Source organism: Oncorhynchus nerka, linkage group LG28 (genome assembly GCF_034236695.1).
Source record: "Oncorhynchus nerka isolate Pitt River linkage group LG28, Oner_Uvic_2.0, whole genome shotgun sequence".
Taxonomy (NCBI): Eukaryota; Metazoa; Chordata; class Actinopteri; order Salmoniformes; family Salmonidae; genus Oncorhynchus; species Oncorhynchus nerka.
Window position 1 is genome coordinate 52,947,926 of NC_088423.1, and position 20,325 is coordinate 52,968,250.

The window sequence follows — 20,325 nt, forward strand, 5'->3', positions numbered from 1 at the left end:
GAAGTAGATAAAGGATTTCACTGCCAAAATCCCAAAGTATCCCTTTAAAAACCTGTTTGGGCTGCAATCTCGTTAACGGGATGATATGACAACAGTCAGTGAAAGTGCAGGGCGCCAAATTCAAAACAGAAATCTCATAATTAAAATTCCTCAAACATACATGTATCTTATACCGTTTTAAAGGTAGTCTTGTTGTTAATCCCACCGCAGTGCCCAATTTCAAATATGCTTTTTAGCGAAAGCACCACAAACGATTATGTTAGGTCACCACCAAACCACAATAAAAACAGCAATTTTTCTTGCCAAAGAAAGGAGTCACAAAAAGCACAAATAGAGCTAAAATTAATCACTAACCTTTGATGATCTTCATCAGATGACACTCTTAGGACTTCATGTTACACAATACATGTATGTTTTGTTTGATAAAGTTCATATTTATATAAAAAAATCTGAGTTTACATTGGCGCATTACATTCACTAGTTCCAAAAACATCCAGTGATTTTGCATAGGCACACCGATTCATCAGAAATACTCATCATAGATGTAGATTATAATACATCTATATATATCTATATAGATATACCTGTACCTTTTTAAAAACTTTACAGAAAAAGCAAACCATGCAATAATCTGAGACGGCGCTCAGAACAATAGTTAAATTAGCTAACCATAAATGACATGCTAAATATTCCCTTAGCTTTGATGATCTTCATCAGAATGCCCTCCCAGGAATCCCAGGTCCACAATAAATGCTTGAGTTGTTCGATAATGTCCGTTATTTATGTCCAGTTAGCTACTTTTGTTAGCGCGTTTGGTACACCTATCCAAACGCTGGTGCTGGTCGACCATTTTTTCTGACAAAATCTTCAAAAAGTTATTTTACAGGTCGAAGAAACATTTAAAACTAAGTACAGAATCAATCATTAGGATGTTTTTATCATATATCTTCAATAAAGTTCCAACCGGAGAATTCCTTTGTGTCTTGAGGAGGAACGGAAAGCAGGAAGATAACCTGTGCTAGTCTGATGCATTCTGTTCTTATTCAGTCCCACAACACAGTAGAAGCCTCATTCAAATTTATATAGATGGTTGACATCGAGTGGAAGCCTTAGGAAGTGAATGTTCATTCATATCTAACAGGGATTTCAATAGGCAATGGTTTGAAAATATACCAACATATTTCTCACTTCCTGTTTAGATTTCTTCTCAGGTTCTTGCCTGCCATCTGAGTTCTGTTATACTCACAGACATCATTCAAACAGTTTCAGAAACTTCTGAGTGTTTTCTATCCAATACTACTACTACTACTAATAATAATAATATGCATATATTAGCAACTGAGACTGAGGAGCAGGCCGTTTACTCTGGGCACCTTTCATCCAAGCTACTCAATAGTGCCCCTGCAGCCATAAGAAGTTAAAACCTCTGAAGGATCCGCCCCTTTTTTCAATTTGTACCTAAAATGATATACACAAAGTTAACTGCCTGAAGTTTAGGACCATCAACATGGCATGAAAAGGGATGCCAGTAAGGGGAGAGGAAAAGTTCTCCATATGGTTCACCAGAGAACTCGCTCCTACCTACAGGTGGAGACAAAATGACCAGTAGTCCCGCAATAGAGGAAGCTCTTAGTGTGAAGCCGTTCAGCTGGAGACAGCCTAGCTCTGCCTCGTTGAATGGGCTCGGGAAGAGGTGAATCGGCAGTCTTCGGAGGCTCTCGGGGGAACTCGGGTAGCCTCAGTTTCTCTTGGCAACGGAGCCGCCGGGGACTTCCGGGCTCCCTCGGAGGCGAGGTGGAATCGAAACTCCTCTCATTCCTTCATTCCCGTAGTCTCCCATCGATCCGAATGGTCAAGGCGATGAGCGAGTCGAGATCCGTCGGTAGTTCCCCGGCTGCAAGCTCGTCCTTTATTTCCTCCGATAATCTGTGTAGGAACATGTTGAACAGCGCTTCCGGGTTCCAAGCACTCTCAGCTGACAATATGTGGAAATACACTGCGTAGTCTGCCACACTACGGGAGTAATGACGTAGCTGGAGCAGCTTGCGAGCAGCCTCTCTCCTGGACAACAGGGAATCAAGCACCTTCCGAACCTCCTCCATGAACTCCTCCAGACTGAGGCAGACGGCGGATTGTTGCTTCCACACCGCCGTGGCCCAGGCAAGTGCCCTCCCGGACATTAGTGTTATGATGTACGCTATCCTCGAGCGGTCTAAGGTGAATAAAGAAGGCTGCAGCTTGAAAATGAGGGAGCACTGGGAGAGAAAAGCCTGGCAGGATCTGGAATCCCCAGCGTAGTGATCTTGAAGAGGTAAGCGGGGTTCTCAGGACACTGGGGTAGGTTGCCTAACAGACAACCCACAGAATTGCTCCAGCAATGTGTTGAATGCTCGGTCATGGCATTCGGCCAAGGTCTGGAACCCTTCCATGAGACCACGAAGCAACTCCTTGTGCCTTCCAATGATGGCTCCTTGGGAGGAGAGGGCGTTGTGGAGCTGGTCTGAGTCTGCTGGGTCAGTAATGGCCAGTTCGTACTATCAGGATTCAGGTATGACCCAGATGCAGACAATGTCGATGAATAAACATTTACTTTCTAGTACAGGGGCAGGCAAATGACAGGTCAAAGGCAGGCAGAGGTCAGTAATCCATAGAGGGTGCAACAGGTCCAGAACAGCAGGCAGTCTCAGGGTCAGGGCAGGCAGGGGTCAATAATCCAGTGAGATGTGGCAAGGTAAGAACGGCAGGCAATCTCAGGATCAGGGGAGGCAGGACGGTCCAAACCGGGAAGGACTAGAAAACAGGAGCAAGAACAGACAGGAGCAGGGGAACAAATGCTGGTAGGTTTCACGAAACAAAACTAATTGGCAACAGACAAACAGAGAACAAAAGTATAAATACACAGGGGATACTTTGGAAGGTGGGCGACACCTGGAGGGAGTGAAGACATGCACAAAGAAAGGTGAAACAGATCAGGATGTAATTGCGTGTCCTTACTCAACATTGACGAGAGCGCTACAAACAAAAGAATGAAATAAACCAAAACTTGTTCCTCACAGTGTATCCTAGGTTGTGCAGTCCTCAGACAACGTGCCCACTCCGACAATGACAATGGTAAAAGACTGTAATAATAATATATTGAATGCATTAACAGAAATAACCTTAACCAAACAAACATTGTAGATTAGAAATAATGGGAATTAACCGTAAATGTACTACTGGTGATACTGGTGTGCCATCCCTGCAGCCTCCGCAATGGATTAGTCCACTGGGACAGGCGTGAATCAGACAGGTGTCTCGTCTGCCATAAGAAAATATATATACTGTACTAGTCAAAAGTTTGGACACACCTACTCATTCCAGGGTTTTTCTTTATTTGTACTATTTTCTTACATTGTAGAATAATGGTGAAGACATCAAAACTATGAAATAACACATATGGAATCATATAGTAACCCAAAAAAGTGTTTAAAAAATCCTAAATATATTTATTCAAAGTAGCCACTCTTTGCCTTGATGACAGCTTTGCACACTCTTGGCATTTTCTCAACCAGCTTCATGAGGTAGTCACCTGGAATGCATTTCAATTAAAAGGTGTGCCTTGTTAAAAGTTATTGTGTAGTTCTTTTCCTTCTTAATGCATTTGAGCCAATCAGTTGTGTTGTGACAAGGTAGGGTTGGTATACAGAAGATAGCCCTATTTGGTAAAAGAGTCCATATTATGGCAAGAGCAGCTCAAATAAGCAAAGAGAAACAAGAGTCCATCATTTTAGACATGAAGGTGAGTCAATATGGAAAATGTCAAGAACGTTTAATATTTCTTCAAGTGCAGTCGCAAAAACCATCAAGCGATATGATGAAACTCTCATGAGGACCGCCACAGGAAAGGAAGACCCAGAGTTACCTCTGCTGCAGAGGATAAGTTCATTAGAGTTACCAGGCTCAGAAATAAATGCTTCACAGGGTTCAAGTAACAGACACATCTCAACATATACTGTTCAGAGGAGACGGCGTGAATCAGGTCTTCATGGTTGAATTGCTGCAAAGAAACTACGAAAGGACACCAATAAGAAGAAGAGAATTGCTTGGACCATGAAACACAAGCAAATTACATTAGAGAGGTGGAAATCTGTCCTTAGGTCCAAATTTGAGATTTTTGGTTCCAACTTCCGTTAGTTTGTGAGACGCAGAGTAGGTGAACGGATGATCTCTGCATGGAGGTGGAGGTGTGATGGTTTGGGGGTGCTTTGCTGGTGACACTATCACTGATTTATTTAGAATTCAAGGCACACTTAACCATCATGGTTACCACAGCATTCTGCAGTGATACGGCATCCCATCTGGTTTGCGCTTAGTTGGACTGTCATTTGTTTTTCAACAGGACAATGACCCAACACACCTCCAAACCATGTAAGGTCTATTTGACCAAGGAGAGTGATGAGTGCTGCATAAAATAGTCAAATAAAGAAAGATCATTGAATGAGTAGGTGTGTCCAAACTTTTGACTGGTACTGTATATTTGCGACTGCTCTACTAAAAACATATTTGTCGACCAGTCGATTAAATGGGGTCAGCCTAACCTGGATTGTACAATATTTGCACATTATTCTTTCTTCAATTATTCAAGCTCTGTCAAATTGGTTGTTGATCTTTGCTAGATAGACAGACATTTTCAAGTCTGCCATAGATTTTCAAGACAATTTAAGTTAAAACTATAACTAGGCCACTCAGGAACATTCAATGTCATTTTGGTAAGCAATTCCAATGTATTTTTGGCCTTGTCTTTTAGGTTATTGGCCTTCTCAAAGGTGAATTTGGCTCCCAGTGTCTGTTGGAAAGCAGACTGAATCAGGTTTTAGTCTAGGAAATTACATTTAAAAAACTCCCTAGTTCTTGCCAATGACAAGCATACCCATAGCATGATGTAGCCACCACCATGGTTGAAGATTTGAAGAGTGGTATTCAGTGATGTGTTGTGTTTGCCCCAAACATAGTGCTTTGTATTCAGGACATAATGTTTCTTTCTTTGCCAGATTTTTTGCAGTTTTACTTCAGTGCCTTATTGTAAACAGGATGCATATTCAGTACAGACTTCCTTCTTTTCGATCTGTCATTTAGGTTAGTATTGTGGAGTAACTACAATGTTGTTGACCCATCCACAGTTCTTCTATCAGAGCCATTAAACTCTGTAACTGTTTCATAGTCACCGTTGGCCTCACGGTGAAACCCCTGAGCTCTCTGGCAACTGAGTTAGGAAGGACGTCTGTATCTTTGTAGTGACGGTGTATTGATACACCATCCAAAGTGTTATTAATCATTTCACCATGCTCAATAGGATATGTCAGCTTTTTTTTTACCCCGTCTTCCAATAGATGCCCTTCTTTGCGGAGCATTGGAAAATCTCCCTGGTCTTTGTGGTTGAACCTGTCTTTGAAATTCACTGCTCGACTGAGGCACCTCACAGATAATTGTATGTGTGGGGTACAGAGATGAGGTAGTCATAAAAAAATGATGTTGAGTCCATACAACTTATTATATGACTTGTTAAGCTTTATTTTTACTCCTGAACTTATTTAGGCTTGCCATAAAAAAGGGGTTGAATACTTATTGAATCAAGATATTGAATCTTTTCACTTGTTATATTAATTTAAAAAAATTGACATATGGGGTATTATGTGTAGGCCATTCAAAATCGAAATGTAATCCATTTTAAATTGAGGCTGTAAACATTTTTTTATTTTTTTATTCAAGCGGTGTGAATACTTTCTGAAGGCAATGTATTTAGGTCAAATCAAAAACAGAATGCTTGTGGATCCCGAATAATATTGGGATATTGGTATGCATCTAAACGTGGTCCCTTTAGCTAAACACCAGGGGAGATGGAGAAAAGACAGGGATGGCTACTATCTTAGGAGCACATGTTCAACCCTGTGTGTATGTGTGTGTGTGCGTGTACGTTGCAGTATTCCCCAGAAGGAGCATCGTTGGAGCGGAGACAGGTCTTCCAAACTGAATTGCTTGAGTTCTTCATGGAAATCATCCACATGACCAGCCAGGAGAATGGACATAACACACACCTCACCACACAGGGTAGAGCATGCACTCACACATGTCCACAAAGCATACAGACACACTTCACACATGAGCACACACTCACGCATGTACACGGACACACACAAATAATCACAAAATAATTTCCCATGCAAATGGACAATAAAATATTGTATCATGTCACACAGATCTTTCTCCCTCTCTGTCACCAGAGTCAAACTCCCAGAGTCCTGAGGGGCAGATGGCCACACTGATGGAGAACATGGTGCTTTTCAGTCAGAAGTTTCTGGAGAAACTCTACAGCGGCATGTTTCTGGTTGAGCCAGAGAACCTGCTCACCTTCCTAGCAGACCAGATAGTGGTGGTGAGAAACACTCTGAAGGCTATGTGCTGCCATGGGTGAAAGTAATATTAAAGAATGTTCAGATAAAAATGTAATGTGAAACACAAACATGATTGTTCTTCATTTACAGCGTAAGTCAAGATTTGTCAGCTCTATTCATAACATTTTTGGTAGCGTTCCAGGCTGACTACGTTACAGTCGCCTGCCCAATCTTACAACGCCTGGATAAGTGTTAAACAAATTAGCAGTCTGATGTCCGACTTCGAAGTCGGTGACATGGCATGCAACTGCAACCACAATTCCACACAGCGCGACTACAATGTAACACAGGTTTTCTGTTTATCTGCAACCGTCTGAATGTTTTCACCTGCTGTTTCCTTATCAGGTGATGGAGAAGGGCCTATCACAGAAAGAGAACACAGTTTCCTCCCTCTACACCAGCACCAACCGAGCCCTGCTCTACTTCCTTTCCCGCCCACAACACACACAGGCCGAACAGGATGCGGTCATCAGGACGCTGCAGGTGGTCATGGCGCGCTGGGACGTAGTCATGGCAACCTACAATGCCAACGTGAACTTTATTACCTGCCTGCTGCACTGTCTACTGTTGATACGATCTGGCAGGTAGGTTACACACACACACACACACACACGTGTGCTCGCGCACTCATACACACACAAACGTACACAGGGTGTTAAAAAGTCAGACCTATGATTGGCTTTATGATCATGGATTCTTTGTACAGTGGCGATTTTAGCATGTAAATCTCGGTGGGGCAAACTCCCACCCAATTGTTTTTAGATGCATGCCAGCAACACAACACAACACTAAACTTCCTGATGCACCCATCCTGTTAGCGGGATCATTTTCGTCAACATCTGCTGAATTTCAGAGTGCCAAATTCAAATTAAACTTTAGAGTGTTTTCTATCCAATACTAATAATAATATGCATATATTAGCATCTGGGACAGAGTAGGAGGCAGTTCACTCTGGGCACGCTATTCATCCAACAGTGAAAATGCTGCCCCCTTTCCCAAAAAGGTTAATCCACCTGGCGTGTCAGATTTCAAAAAAAGCTTTTCGGCGAAAGCATACCAAGCGTTTATGTAAGGACATCTCTCTCAGCAGACAAAACATTACAAAGAGCTAGCAGCCAAGTAGATTGGTCACGAAAGTCAGAAAAGCAATAAAATTAATCACTTACCTTTGATGATCTTCGGATGTTTGCACTCACGAGACTACCAGTTACACAATAAATGTTCCTTTTGTTCCATAAAGATTATTTTTATATCCAAAATACCTCCATTTGGTTGGCGCGTTATGTTCAGAAATCCACAGGCTCGAGCGGTCCATACCGGGCAGACGAAAATTCCAAATAGTATCCGTAAAGTTCGTAGAAACATGTCAAACGTTTTTTTTTATAATCAATCCTCAGGTTGTTTTTACAATATATAATCGATAATATTTAAACCGGACTGTAGCTTCTTCAAAGGAGAGAGAGAGAAAATGTCTGCTCCAAGCTGTTGCGCATGCAAAACGCACCCAGCCATCCAATGACGCGATGTGATCTTTATCGCTCATTTTTCAAAATAAAAGCCTGAAACTATGTCTAAAGACTGTCCACAACATGTGGAAGCCATAGGAAAAGGAATATGGTTGATATCCCTTTAAATGGAGCGAAGGCAGGCAATGGAACAGAGAGCTTTCAGGAAAAACAGCACTTCCGGGTTGGATTTTCCTCAGGTTTTCGCCTGCAATATCAGTTCTGTTATACTCACAGACAATATTTTGACAGTTTTGGAAACTTTAGAGTGTTGTCTATCCTAATCCGACAATTATATGCATATTCTAGATTCTGGGCCTGAGAAATAGGCAGTTTCATTTGGGTACGTTTTTCACCCAAACATCAAAATACTACCCCCTACACTCAACAGGGTAATTGCACTATAACAATGACGAATGGTGCCCACAAACTGTTAGGTCCTACATGAAGCTGTCCCAACAGCAGAGATTTATTTTCAGTACCATGGAGTGAATCCTTATTGTTGCTACACCTGGCTATCAACGGAGCCTTGAAAAGGTTTCTACTGGCAATTGACATGTACAAACTATGGCATAACGAACGATGAGCGGATAACGCTTACTGACAGTGGTGGCTTCTTTGCGTGATGTTTTGATGTCTCTATCTTTGGGAGTTTGTCTGTGCCTAATAAAGTTTTACCATGTTTTGTGCTGCTACAATGTTGTGCTGCTACCATGTTGTGTTGCTACCATGCTGTGTTGTCATGTGTTGCTGCCATGCTATGTTGTTGTCTTAGGTTTCTCTTTATATAGTGTTGTGGTGTCTCTCTTGTCGTGATGTGTGTTTTGTCCTATATACATATGTTTTAAATCCCAACCCCTGCCTCCGCAGGTACCAAATTATTAGGGTGAGGCACATGGGCTACTATCAGCTTACTACACAACATACATTTAGCATTACTTTCTTAGCTACAGTATATATACATCTCCCTGGCATATTACATAATTTATGCAACAGCATACAATACTTTTTTTGACTCACCTCGTTGTGCTGTGCTCATTTGAACATGAAGGTGGCACAGCGGTCCTTCTTGTGGGCAAATTTTGTCATCACAGTTTGGCATTCTCTGGATTTATGGTGCTTTCAAGACAACAAAAACAAGACTGAATCATGACATCGGTGATCTTCAGGTCGGACCTTTAGAAAGAGGCCTGAGTTCCCGACTTGCTCCGTCGGAGCAAATCTTTTTCAGATTGACCAGTTGTCTTGCACTCACTGAAGTCTGAGATTTCCCAGTTCAGAGTTTCCAGTTGTTTTGAATGCGGCAGAAGTCATGTTGGATTGACAGCATGGCCAATGTATTCAACCTTTTCTGGCCCATGGTGTTGCATAAGAAAATGTATCCTTTTGAGCTTGGAAAAGAGACCCTTAAACCCAGACTTGGACCACAATCTCCACTGAATAGCAGGCTAGTGATTGCTTTGCAAAGCTTGCAGTTAGCCCCTGATTCCTTCCAAACCACTCATTGTTTAATTTGCGATTTCCTACTTGTTGTGTAATGTTTATGTCCAATGGCTGATGAGCACCGATACGTTTTATCTATATTTTATTTGATCTATAATGGATCTGCCAGTAGATTGTCAACTTGATTCATGACGATGACTACTTGTCTAGCTTGCTAGCTAAGATTTTGAAAGTATGATGTTGACATGATCTTTCCAATCAAAGCTACGGTAAAGCCACATGATTTGACGTAATGTTTTCTGTGGCCATTGACCTTCAGCCTTCTTTGGATGGGCATTTCTAATGTAAATCTATGGCAGCACTCAAGGGGCTTGAATTTTCAAACTCTTCCTGTAGATTTAGCAGTGACGAAGTGTCCCCATGAGTGACAGAACACTGAGCCAATCACAGAGCAAGTAGAGAAAATTACCAACCACTATTTTCTTTTGGCTGCCCCACCACCACAGAAACCACTGAGCTAGGCTGAAACACCTGTAACATTTGTGACATGTATTCATGTCAATAATTATTCTTTAAAAAAAAAAATATTTCACCTTTATTTAACCAGGTAGGATAGTTGAGAACAAGTTCTCATTTACAACTGCGACCTGGCCAAGATAAAGCATAGCAGTGTGAACAGACAACAACACAGAGTTACACATGGAGTAAACAATAAACAATTTAATAACACAGTAGAAAAAAAAGAGTCTGTATACATTGTGTGCAAAAGGCATCAGGAGGAAGGCGAATAATTAAAATTTTGCAGATTAACACTGGAGTGATAAATGATCAGATGGTCATGTGCAGGTAGAGATACTGGTGTGCAAAAGAGCAGAAAAGTAAATAAATAAAAACATTATGGGGATGAGGTAGGTAAATTGGGTGGGCTATTTAACGATGGACTATGTACAGTTGCAGCGATCGGTTAGCTGCTCAGATAGCAGATGTTTAAAGTTGGTGAGGGAGATAAAAGTCTACAACTTCAGCGATTTTTGCAATTCGTTCCAGTCACAGGCAGCAGAGAACTGGAAGGAAAGGCGGCCAAATGAGGTGTTGGCTTTAAGGATGATCAGTGAGATACACCTGCTGGAGCGCGTGCTATGGGTGGGTGTTGCCATCATGACCAGTGAACTGAGATAAGGCGGAGCTTTACCTAGCATGGACTTGTAGATGACCTGGAGCCAGTCGGTCTGGCGATGAATTTGTAGCAAGGGCCCGCCGACTAGAGCATACAGGTCGCAGTGGTGGGTGGTATAAGGTGCTTTAGTAACAAAACAGATGGCACTGTGATAAACTGCATCCAGTTTGCTGAGTAGAGTAATTGAAGCTATTTTGTAGATGACATCGCCGAAGTCGAGGATTGGTAGGATAGTCAGTTTTACTAGGGTAAGTTTGGCGGTGTGAGTGAAGGAGGCTTTGTTGCGGAATAGCAAGCCGACTCTAGATTTGATTTTAGATTGCAGATGTTTGATATGAGTCTGGAAGTAGAGTTTACAGTCTAGACAGACACCTAAGTACTTATAGATGTCCACATATTCTAGGTCGGTACTGTCTTTTATCGATGGCGGTTATGATATCGTTTAGTACCTTGAGCGTGGCCGAGGTGCACCCGTGACCGGCTCGGAAACCAGATTGCACAGCGGAGAAGGTACGGTGGGATTCGAGATGGTCAGTGATCTGTTTGTTGACTTTCGAAGACCTTAGATAGGCAGGGCAGGATGGATATAGGTCTGTAACAGTTTGGGTCCAGGGTATCTCCCCCTTTGAAGAGGGGGATGACTGCGGCAGCTTTCCAATCCTTGGGGATCTCAGACGATAAGAAAGAGAGGTTGAACAGGCTGGTAATAGGGGTTGCGACAATGGCGGCGGATAGTTTCAGAAATAGAGGGTCCAGATTGTCAAGCCCAGCTGATTTGTACGGGTCCAGGTTTTGCAGCTCTTTCAGAACATCTGCTACCTGGATTTGGGTAAAGGAGAAGCTGGGGAGGCTTGGGCAAGTAGCTGCGGGGGGGCGGAGCTGTTGGCCGAGTTTGGAGTAGCCAGGGAGGAAGGCATGGCCAGCCATTGAGAAATGCTTGTTGAAGTTTTCGATTAACATGGATTTATCGGTGGTGACCGTGTTACCTAGCCTCAGTCCAGTGGGCAGCTGGGAGGAGGTGCTCTTGTTCTCCATGGACTTTACAGTGTCCCAGAACTTTTTGGAGTTAGAGCTACAGGATGTACATTCTGCTTGAAAAAGCTGGCCTTTGCTTTCCTGACTGACTACGGGTATTGGTTTCTGACTTCCCTGAACAGTTGCATATCGTTGGGACTATTCGATGCTATTGCAGTCCGCCACAGGATGTTTTTGTGCTGGTCGAGGGCAGTCAGGTCTGGAGTGAACCACGGGCTATATCTGTTCTTTGTTCTGCATTTTTTTAACAGATCATGCTTATCTAAGATGGTGAGGAAGTTACTTTTAAAGAATGATCAGGCAATATCCTTCCAGGATATCCGGGCCAGGTCGATTAGAAAGGCCGGCTCGCATAAGTGTTTTAGGGAGCGTTTGACAGTGATGAGGGGTAGCCGTTTGATTGCGGACCCGTACCGGATACAGGCAATGAGGCAGTGATCGCTGAGATCCTGGTTGAAGACAGCGGAGGTGTATTTGGAGGGCCAGTTGGTCAGGATAACGTCTATGAGGGTGCCCTTGTTTACAGATTTAGGGTTGTACCTGGTGGGTTCATTGATGATTTGTGTGAGATTGAGGGCATCTAGCTTAGATTGTAGGACTGCTGGGGTGTTAAGCATATCCCAGTTTAGGTCACCTAACAGAACACACTCTGAAGCTAGATGGGGGCGATCAATTCACAAATGGTGTCCAGGGCACAGCTAGGAGCTGAGGGGGGTCGGTAAGCAGGCGGCAACAGTGAGAGACTTATTACTGGAGAGAGTAATTTTTCAAATTAGTAGTTCGAACTGTTTGGGTAAGGACCTGGAAAGTATGACATTACTTTGCAGGCTAACTCCTCCCCCTTTGGCAGTTCTATCTTGACGGAAAATGTTATAGTTGAGTATGGAAATCTTAGAATTTTTGGTGGACTTCCGAAGCCAGGATTCAGACACGGCAAGGACATCAGGGTTGGCAGAGTGTGCTAAAGCAGCGAGTAAAACAAACTTAGGGAGGAGGCTTCTGATGTTGACATGCATGAAACCAAGGCTTTTTCGATTACAGAAGTCAACAAATGAGGGTGTCTGGGGACATGCAGGGCCTGGGTTTACCTCCACATCACCCGTGGAACAGAGGAGGAGTAGTATGAGGGTGTGGTTAAAGGCTATCAAAACTGGTCGCCTAGAGCGTTGTGGACAGAGAATAAGAGGAGCAGGTTTCTGGGCATGGTAGAATATATTCAGGGCATAATGCGCAGACAGGGGTATGGTGGGGTGCGGGTACAGCGGAGGTAAGCCCAGGCACTGGGTGATGATGAGAGAGGTTGTATCTCTGGACATGCTGGTTGTAATGGGTGAGGTCACCGCATGTGTGGGAGGTGGGACAAAGGTGGTATCAGAGGTTTGAAGAGTGGAACTAGGGTCTCCATTGCAAGCAATGCAGGTGCTTCTACACCTGCATTGCTTGCTGTTTGGGGTTTTAGGCTGGGTTTCTGTACAGCACTTTGAGATATCAGCTGATGTACGAAGGGCTATAGAAATACATTTGATTTGATTTGATTTGATTGTAAACTAAAACAATGATAACTAACCTGAACAACAGTATACAAGGCATATTGACATTTGAGAGAGACATACAGCGAGGCATAAAGTAATCGGACAACAACAGCTAATCAGCTAACACAACAACAGCAGGTAAAATGGCGATGACTAGGCAGAGAGGGTCGGATTAACTACACACAGAGCCTGAGTTTGCGGCTGGGGCCGACAGATAAAAAAATATGGAGTACCGTGATTAATGGACAGTCCAGCAGGCATCAGCTCTGTAGCCAAGTGATCATAGTGTCCAGGGGGCAGCAGTAGATGGAACAGGGAACCCGCCACTACGTTAGCAGGCGACAAGGCGTTTAAAGTTAGTAGCCCTCCGACGGAGGCCGGTTGAAGGCACAGCGGATGGAGTATTTATCGGCAGACCAGTCATGGTGGTGCGGCGGGGCGCCGTGTCAACAGAGAATCCAAGCCAGATGTCGACAGAGGTATTGTAGAATTTAGATGCGCCTGGCTCACGGCTAACTGGTGCTAGCTTCGTGGCAGTGGCGTTAGCCAATATAGCCAATTGGTAGCAGCGGTGATCCGGTGCCAAGGTCCAGAGTTTACAGCAAGGATCCGGTGGAGTATCGGGCTCTAGCCGTGTATGAGTGAGGTTCGGGTGAACAGCGGAGTAGGCCGGGAGTAGGGCCTCAGGGATAGCTTTGGTACTAGGTGCCATGGTGAGTTAGCTAGCTGCAAGCTAGCTGTGAAGATCAGAAGTAGTGGTCCAGGGATTACGGCAGGAATCCGGCGTTGTTGTGGAGAGACAGTCCGATACTAGTAGACTGGCGAGTTTTATCCAGGCTAAGAACAGGGCTGGTATCTGTGCAGAAGGTAAAAGCCACTAGCAGTGGCTAACAATGACTGAATAGCTAATTAGCTGGTTAGCTTCTGGAGGTTCTTGAATGTGTTCTAAAATTAAAAATAATAGAGAAACCGTATCACATTGGGTGAGACAGGTTACCGGAAGGTATAATCGAATTAAAAATTGAAAAGCGATTGAAAATAGAATTGAAATATATATACAAAAAATACACGGGACACGACCAAAACACGTCTTCACTGCTACGCCATCTTGGTAAAAACAGACAACTAAAAGTATGTGTATGTGTGTATATATATATACGTGCGGTTTTAGGACTTTGTCCATGAGCCGTTGAAAGGTGGCTGGGGCATCAAACTTCGAGATTTCATTTACCTTCCGAAAGTCGTTACAGAACCGCAAAGACCCATCGGGCTTGGAGACCATCACAATTGGGCTAGACCACTCACTATGTGACTCTTCGACCACTCCAGCTGTCAACATTTTCTCAGTCTCACTTTTCTCCCTGGTAGGGAAACGATATCATGAGCCGTAACCTCAGTTCGGCCAGGTACCTCTGAAAACACATCTGTTTTTCTGGATCAGGGTCTTTACTTCCTGTACTTGCGCTGGGGACAGAGTGGGTGAAATATTTACTTTGGCTGTCTCATGAATGTGTGTGGGGTATGTGACCATTAGTGTTTCTCTCTCTCTCCATGCTTTTAACAGGTTTATGTGATAAATCTGTTCCTGGGGCCGTCGACCTGGCTGTCGGATCCGATAATTGACTTCTCCTATTCTCTCCAGTACTTCATATGGTCCTTTCCATGTGGCTAGTAGTTTACACTCTACCGTGGGGATCAGCACTAACACCTTATCTCCCGGTTGAAATTCCCTCAGGGTATCCTGCCAGTTATAAGTGCGCCACTGGTGTTCTTGTGTTTGTCTCATGTGCTCTCTGACGATGGGCATGACTGTGGCTATCCTGTCTTGCATTGCCGTGACGTGCTCTATGACACTAGTATATGGGGTGGATTGGTGCTCCCAGGTTTCCCGGGCGATGTCTAAGATTCCCTTAGTGTCTCGGCCTGATTCTGATTCTTTCCTCATGGCCCCACGCTGCTCTCTTCCCCCTCTATATGTTGGGACAGCCTTACCCTCTCTGCCGTCCTTTCGAAGGTGGTAAGATATGCTTCCACATCATCCTGCGCTGTCATTTTTTGAAGAAAATGATTGGCCCTCCTCTGGGTATTTGCAGCTGGTAATTGAGCCCCAATTTGGTCCGCTAGCCCCTTTAGGCCTTCTCTTAACTCCCGGGTCTTTCTCTCTTGCTCTTCTGTGAGCAGCTGGTTGGTGCGGTGCTGGATCTGTAACGTGTCCTGATACATTCGCATTGCATCCTGATGAACTATTTGTTGAGCTCTAGTTGCCTCTTGTTGGGCGGCCGCCGCTTGTAACAGGGCCTGTATGGCTCCCTCCATACTAATTTTCCTGAAAAACTGTCCTAACCAAACAAAGCCCCCCCAAAAAACCTGACTCCCCTTTGGAGTGCTAACTGAACATTTATTTATTTTTTCCTTCTACCTAACCAGTGGTATGTTAGTCCATGCCCGCATTCTCCACCACGTGTGGCAAACCTCTTCAAGGTTAGGAGCATTTGTCACAAACTAAGTGGTAAACTGTCACCAAATCACCCAAGAATGAGAGTTCTTTCGAACAGGACTCTCTCTCCTTCTTCCTGGTTTTTCTTGACCCTTTATCTGTGGGTCGGCTCCACCTTCTGAGGGTTCCCCTTGCTTCTGGGACTTGTAGTTTTGGCGGTCGGCCATTTTGTGATCTGTAGTTCTGACAGGGGTGGCCATTTTAGTGATCGGGCAGAGCCCGTTTATTAGTTCTGCTCTCACATATCTGCCACTTATCACTCGACCCCCTTCTTTGACACAATATGTTTATATATATATTTATTATTATTGTTATTATTATTATTATTATTTTAGCTAAACAGGTGTGGCTCAAAACAGGTGGGCTCAGCCCCACCTGCCCTTAATGACACATCGCCACTGGCTTTGTATTAATTGTAGGTCTATGCTATGGGGATTTTTTTATGTGCCCTACAGCTACCCAGAAGGCTTTGGGTTTGAAAGTCACAAGAAACACCAGCGGAGAATCCTGTCTCATCTGTTCCCTCTCAAGACCAGCCACACTACCACACTCAGCCAAGTACCCGATTCAGACACAGGTAGGACTGTGTGTGCATGTGTGACAGTAGGGACAGCTGAGCTGTTGTCCCTGGTCAAGGCCTGCATCCATAACCCATGAGTGAGCTGAATGTGTGTGTGTGTTACAGAGCTGATGTCCCAAGTAGAGTCTGTGTGGTCTAAGATCCTTACTGAGAGACGCACCATTCTAGAAGACACCTATAAGATTGAGCTCTCAGCTAATCAGACGCAGAGGATGGGACCTATCAGCATGAGTGACATCAGCCCTTTGTGGGAAGAGACAGCACTCAAGGTGTGGCAGTTATACACAGGTGAGACCACACACAGGCATGGACATAGACAGACATCACTCGGGTATACACACAGGTTAAACCACACACATTAATTGACGTACATACACATCACTCAGGTATACACACAGGTGAGACGCAGGCCTGCACAGAATATCAGATCTTTATACCTGAAAAAGTGAACCAAATCAGTATGATCTACCGATCTTGTAATATACTCAGGCCTGCACTTGTATTTGTACTTGTATTTGCACTTGTATGTCTGACTGAAGGATTGATGATTTTTGTCCCGTCAGGCAATGTGAAGAGGAAGCTGACTAGCACCATCCAGAGGAAAGATAGTGTAATCAGCTCTGCTATTCGCTCTGTCCACAAACGACTGGGGAGAGAAACTGGCACTGTGGAGGTAACACATGCACATACACACACACACACACACACACACACACACACACACACACACACACACGGAGAGACATGCACAGACACACACACACAAACAAACACAGTTTGTGGGGCAAGACTGAAAAACAGACAGACGCTGTAATTTCATGCCTGTGCGCATGAGTAATACGTCTCCACGTCCTGATCCAGATGGTGCGACGTCTTCATCTGCAGGAGGAAATAATGATGTGGGCAGCGTGTTTCGGGAGGAAAACAACAAAAAGCGTGTCTTTAACCTTCAACAGCAGCCTGAGCGTGTGTGTATGTGTCTGTGTATTACTACAGATAAAACTAACAGATATCAATTACTGGGCCCACTGAGGGGTGGTCAGATGGGACAATCCAGATCCATTTACAGACATAATCAAAACACGCCCACAGGGCTGGACGGACCAACGCACACAGCACAGTGACATTGGTGTGTGTGTGGTGCTTTAGGTGCATGTGGACATGTTTGACTACACTTGTGGGGACTAGACGTCCCCAGAAGAATAGTAAACAAACAGTTGACCAACTGGGGACGTTTTGTTTGTCCCCACAAGGTCAAATACTATTTCTAGTGGATTAAGGTTAAAATTAGCATTAGAATTAGGTTTAGCGTTAGGAGCTAGGGTTAGTTTTAGGGTTAGGAGATAGGGTTAGGTTTAGGGTTAGTGTTAAGGTTAGGTTTTGGGGATAAGGTCAAAAAAAAAGATTTTGATTGCGACTGAATTCTGTGTCCCCACAAGGTTATCTATACAATACTGTGTGTGTGTGTGTGCGTGTGCGTGTGCGCGTGTCGAGCCACCTAAACAGGCGTTGGTAATTTTAGCTGTACAAATCTGATGAAAACATGATTTTTTTGTGTTCTTCTTTATCATATCATCTGCTGACAGACCATCGACTGCTTGATGAATGGTCTCTACCTTCTGAAAGGCACAGTCAGGAAATAGGATTTAACAGAATATATTTTTTATCACATTGGCCCCGCAACAAGCGGTGTTCGTCAGACCATGAGACATCCAGAAAATCGGTCTTCTCATGTAATTAACCTACAACACTATTATGACCACTTTATAGAACGGGGAGACTCTCACAAACACTATGTGTCAGGAGACTCGACTGAAGTGCACCTGCTCTAGAGCGCTCAGGATCTCAGACTGGGGGTGAAGGTTCACCTTCACTGACCCTAAACACACAGCCAAGACAACGCAGGAGTGGCTTTCGGACAAGTCTCCGAATGTGCCCAAGAACACTAAGGTAACCTGCCTAAATGACTACCAACCCGTAGCACTATGTAGCTATGAAGTACTTTGAAAGGCTGGTCATGGCTCACGTCAACACCATTATACCAGATACACTAACTCCAATTTGCATACCGCCCCAACAGATCCACAGATGATGCAATGTATATTGCACTCCACACTGACCTTTCTCACCTGGACAAAAGGAACACCTATGAGAGAATGCTATTCATTGACTACAGCTCAGTGTTCAACACCATAGTGCCCTCGAAGCTCATTACTAAGCTAAGGACCATGGGATTGAACACCTCCCTCTGCAACTGGATCCTGGACGTCCTGACAGGCCATCCCCAGGTGGTGCGTGCTCAGTCCCCTTCTATACTCCCTGTTCACTCATGACTGCATGGCCAGGCACAACTCCAGTGGTAGGCCTGATCACAGACAACAATGAGACAGCCTATAGGAAGGAGGTCAGAGACCCTGCCATGTGATGCCAGGACAACTGTAGTGGAGCAGGTTGAGAACTTCAAGTTCCTTGGTGTCCACATCACCAACAAACTGTCATGGTCCAAACACACCAATACAGTCGTGAAGAGGGCACGACAAAGCCTATTCCCCCTCGGGAAACTGAAACAATTTGGTTGTACAGCTGCACCATCGAGAGTATCCTGACTGGTTGCATCACTGCCTGGTATGATGACTGCTCAGCCTCTGACCGCAAGGTGCTACAGAGGGTAGTGTGTACAGCCCAGTACATCACTGGGGCCAAGCTTCCTGCCATCCAGGACCTCTATACCAGGCGGTGTCAGAGGAAGGCCCTAAAAATGGTAAAAGACTCCAGCTACCCTAGTCACAGACTGTTCTGTCTGCTACCGCATGGGAAGTGGTACCAGAGCACCAAGTCTAGGACCAAAAGGCTTCTTAACAGCTTCTACCCCAAAGCCATAAGACTCCTGAACAGCTAATAAATTGTCTTCCCGGACTATTTGCATTGCCCCCTCCCCCTCTTTTACTCTGCTGGTATTCTCTGTTAATTATCTATGCATAGCCACTTTAACGCTACCTACATGTACATATTACCTCAATTACCTCAACTAAACAGTGGCCCTGCACATTGACTCTGTACCGGTACCCCCTGTAAATAGTCTCGCTATTGTTATCTTATTGCTGCTCTTTAATTATTTGTGACTTTAATTTTCCATTTTTTACTTAACTCTTGTTTTTATTAAAACTGCATTGTTGGTTAAGGGCTTGGATGTAAGCATTTCACTGTGAGGTCTACACCTGTTGTATTCAACGAATGTGACAAATCAATTTTGATTTGATTTGATGTCCTTGAGTGGCCCAGCCAGAGCCCGGACTTGAACCCAATCAAACATCTCTGAAGAGACCTGAAAATAGCTGTGCAGGAACACTCCCCATATAAGCTGACAGATGCTTGAGGGCATCTGCAGAGAAGAATGGGAGAAACTCCCCAAATACAGGTGTGCCAAGCTTGTAGTGTCATATCCAATAAGGCTGGTTTTGCTTTGTCATTATGGTGTATTGTGTGTAGATTGATGAAGAAAACTTAGCAAAATGTGGAAAAATTTGCAAAAAGTGTGTCTGAATACTTTCTGAAGGCACTGTATATATTTCCTGAGTTTAAAAAAATATCTCTTAGATTTAGGACAGAAATTTCAAAACCTTGTTTCTTATGATTTATTTGAGCCTATTATGAATATGTTATTTAATGCGTTTCTATGGGCTTTAGTAGTAAATGACAACATCTATATGTTATCCAATTTTTTATATACTGTATATATTTTTATATCCTAAAGGTCCTGAAATTCAAAATCAAATACAGTTGAAGTCGGAATTTTACATTCAGTTAGGTTGGAGTCATTATTAAAACTCATTTTTCAACCACTCCACAAATTTATTGTTAACAAACTATAGTTTTGGCAAGTTGGATAGGACATCTACTTTGTGCATGACACAATTTTTCCAACAATTGTTTACAGACAGATTATTTCACTTATAATTCACTGTATCACAAATCCAGTGAGTCAGAAGTTTACATACACTAAGTTGAATGTGCCTTTAAATGGCTTGGAAAATTCCAGAAAAGTATGTAATCTCTTTAGAAGCTTCTGATATGCTAATTGACATCATTTGAGTCAATTGGAGGTGTACCTGTGGATGTATTTCA

The 20,325-nt window shown here is 43.7% G+C and overlaps 1 protein-coding gene across 1 annotated transcript in view; it reads left to right on the forward strand.

Annotated features, from left to right (window-relative positions):
* wdfy4 (WDFY family member 4) overlaps positions 1-20,325 on the forward strand; it is a 183,762-nt gene that overhangs the window by 102,495 nt on the left and 60,942 nt on the right. The window contains 6 exon segments of the mRNA XM_029641018.2: positions 5,961-6,087; positions 6,261-6,412; positions 6,777-7,015; positions 16,076-16,197; positions 16,306-16,488; positions 16,764-16,873. Coding sequence (XP_029496878.2) covers positions 5,961-6,087; positions 6,261-6,412; positions 6,777-7,015; positions 16,076-16,197; positions 16,306-16,488; positions 16,764-16,873 — 933 coding nt within the window.